The sequence below is a fragment of the Mesitornis unicolor genome, unplaced genomic scaffold (assembly GCF_000695765.1).
Source record: "Mesitornis unicolor isolate BGI_N332 unplaced genomic scaffold, ASM69576v1 scaffold21141, whole genome shotgun sequence".
In the NCBI taxonomy this organism is placed as follows: domain Eukaryota; kingdom Metazoa; phylum Chordata; class Aves; order Mesitornithiformes; family Mesitornithidae; genus Mesitornis; species Mesitornis unicolor.
Window position 1 is genome coordinate 704 of NW_010164727.1, and position 2,035 is coordinate 2,738.

Genomic DNA, 2,035 nt, shown 5'->3' on the forward strand with positions numbered 1-2,035 from the left:
ATGAGAAAACAGCCCTGACTCCTTGCCATTTCCATGGGTTATTTTTTAATGCGTCGTTTACAACCCCAGAGAGGGGAAAACTGGGGGTTTTTGCTAAAAGCTGACGCTCGGGTTTTGTTTTGCAGCAGAGAAACAGACACATCCCCTGCCCCACGGAAGTTCTGCTCTCTGTAAAAGCAAGAAAAGCCTCGGCCGAGACGTGGGGCGAGCGACCAGGTGAGGGGATTTGGAGAAGCCAAAGCTCCCGGTGTTTAAGATCCCATCTCACGAGAGGTTTAGAGATGCTGCGAGGTTGCAGCCTGGCTGCTTTTTAATCAGCTTCTCTCGTTTCAGGTGTCTGAGCGCCCTCGCTCCCTGCCTTTGAGGTGAAGATGACCAAGCTGGGCTTTCTGCGGCTCTCCTACGAGAAGCAGGACACGCTCCTCAAGCTCCTCATCCTGTCCATGGCAGCTGTGCTGTGTGAGTCCGCGTCCCTCCGTGCCAGCCTTGCTCCTTTTACAGCTTGTGACGCTCTCGTCTTCCTCCAGCGAGCGCTTTAATTCCTTCCATATCTTTTCCTTTGAAAACCACGTCTTTCTCCGTCTTCCTAATGGCCACGTAGAGGCAGAAACAGTTGTAACGGGTGAAATGAGATGAGTAAACTGAAGAAAACTCAGTGAGTGCCGTAGATTCACCCTGCCCCTTTTTCTGTGCCCGCAGCTTTCTCCACGAGGCTTTTTTCCGTCCTGAGATTCGAAAGCGTCATCCATGAATTTGACCCGTAAGTGAATTTCCCCCCCCCTGTTTTGTGACTCCTTTTATTTTCTGGAGATGGGAATTCGGGTGGCGTTTGCCGAGCTCGAATTATTCCCCGTGGAGGGTGAGGGGTTTTGAGGGCGGTTTTCGCTCCTTTTCCCTCTTCTAGCCCCAAAATTTGCCGCTCACTTTGCAGGCCTCGCCCTGCAGCCTGGATCTGTGTGAGGACACAACCTGTGCCCACGTCCCAGGCTCGTTGCTGTTTCACTCGAGCGCTGTCACCGCTGCAAAGCCACTTCTAGGGGGTCAATGAGCCTTTGCAGCTGGGCTTTGCAGCGCTTTGGGGCTCTCCTGGTGCTGGATAGTGGGGAAGGGGCACCCAGTTTGGCACCCCCTGCCTCGTTGCAGGTATTTCAACTACCGCACCACGCGCTTTCTGGCCGAGGAGGGCTTCTACAAATTCCACAACTGGTTTGACGACCGAGCCTGGTACCCCCTGGGCAGGATCATCGGTGGCACCATTTACCCAGGTGAGCCCGAGAGGGGAGGCACCCTGGGCTGCGCTGCTGCTAATCGCAGGCTTAACGAATTAATTAACGCTGCTGGTTAATTAACAGGGCTGATGATCACCTCGGCAGCCATTTACCACGTGCTGCACTTCTTCCACGTCACCATCGACATCCGAAACGTCTGCGTGTTCCTGGCGCCCCTCTTCTCCTCGTTCACCACCATCGTCACCTACCACCTCACCAAAGAGCTCAAGGTGAGGGGGGGAAACCGCTCAGACCCCAAAACTTCCGGGAAATCAATTTTAAAATAGCACTCCAGCGCTCAGGTTTTGTTCCTTCGAGGCACGTCCACACGTAGTGTAGCACAGCAACAAAACCCTCCAAAGCTGATGGCTTTTTCCACCTCTGGCCGTGCTTTTTGTCCCCAGGATGCCGGGGCAGGGCTGCTCGCTGCTGCCATGATCGCCGTCGTGCCCGGGTACATCTCTCGATCCGTTGCTGGCTCCTACGATAACGAAGGTGAGTTGGCAACGCTCGGAGCAGGGAAACCTTTCATGACTTTAACATCTTGATCAATGATCTGGATGAGGGGATTGAGTGCTCCCTCAGCAAGTTTGCAGATGACACCGAGTTGGGAGGGAGTGTTGATCTGCCTGAGGGTAGGAAGGCTCTGCAGAGGGACCTGGATGGGCTGAATCCATGGGCTGAGGCCAATTGCACGGGGTTCAACAAGGCCAAGTGCAGGGTCCTGCACTCAGGTCACAATAACCCCATGGACGCTCCAGGGGACG

General features: G+C 54.6%; 1 protein-coding gene across 1 annotated transcript; it reads left to right on the forward strand.

The window, feature by feature from the left end:
* Nucleotides 1-371: 371 nt before the first annotated feature.
* Nucleotides 372-1,763, forward strand: LOC104548408 (dolichyl-diphosphooligosaccharide--protein glycosyltransferase subunit STT3A-like; the record flags this gene model as incomplete). Its single annotated transcript, XM_010194420.1, has 5 exons — nt 372-459; nt 700-760; nt 1,144-1,265; nt 1,353-1,498; nt 1,673-1,763. Coding segments are annotated over exons 1-5 (508 nt in total), but the record flags the coding sequence as incomplete, so codon positions are not given.
* Between the last annotated feature and the right edge of the window lie 272 nt (nt 1,764-2,035).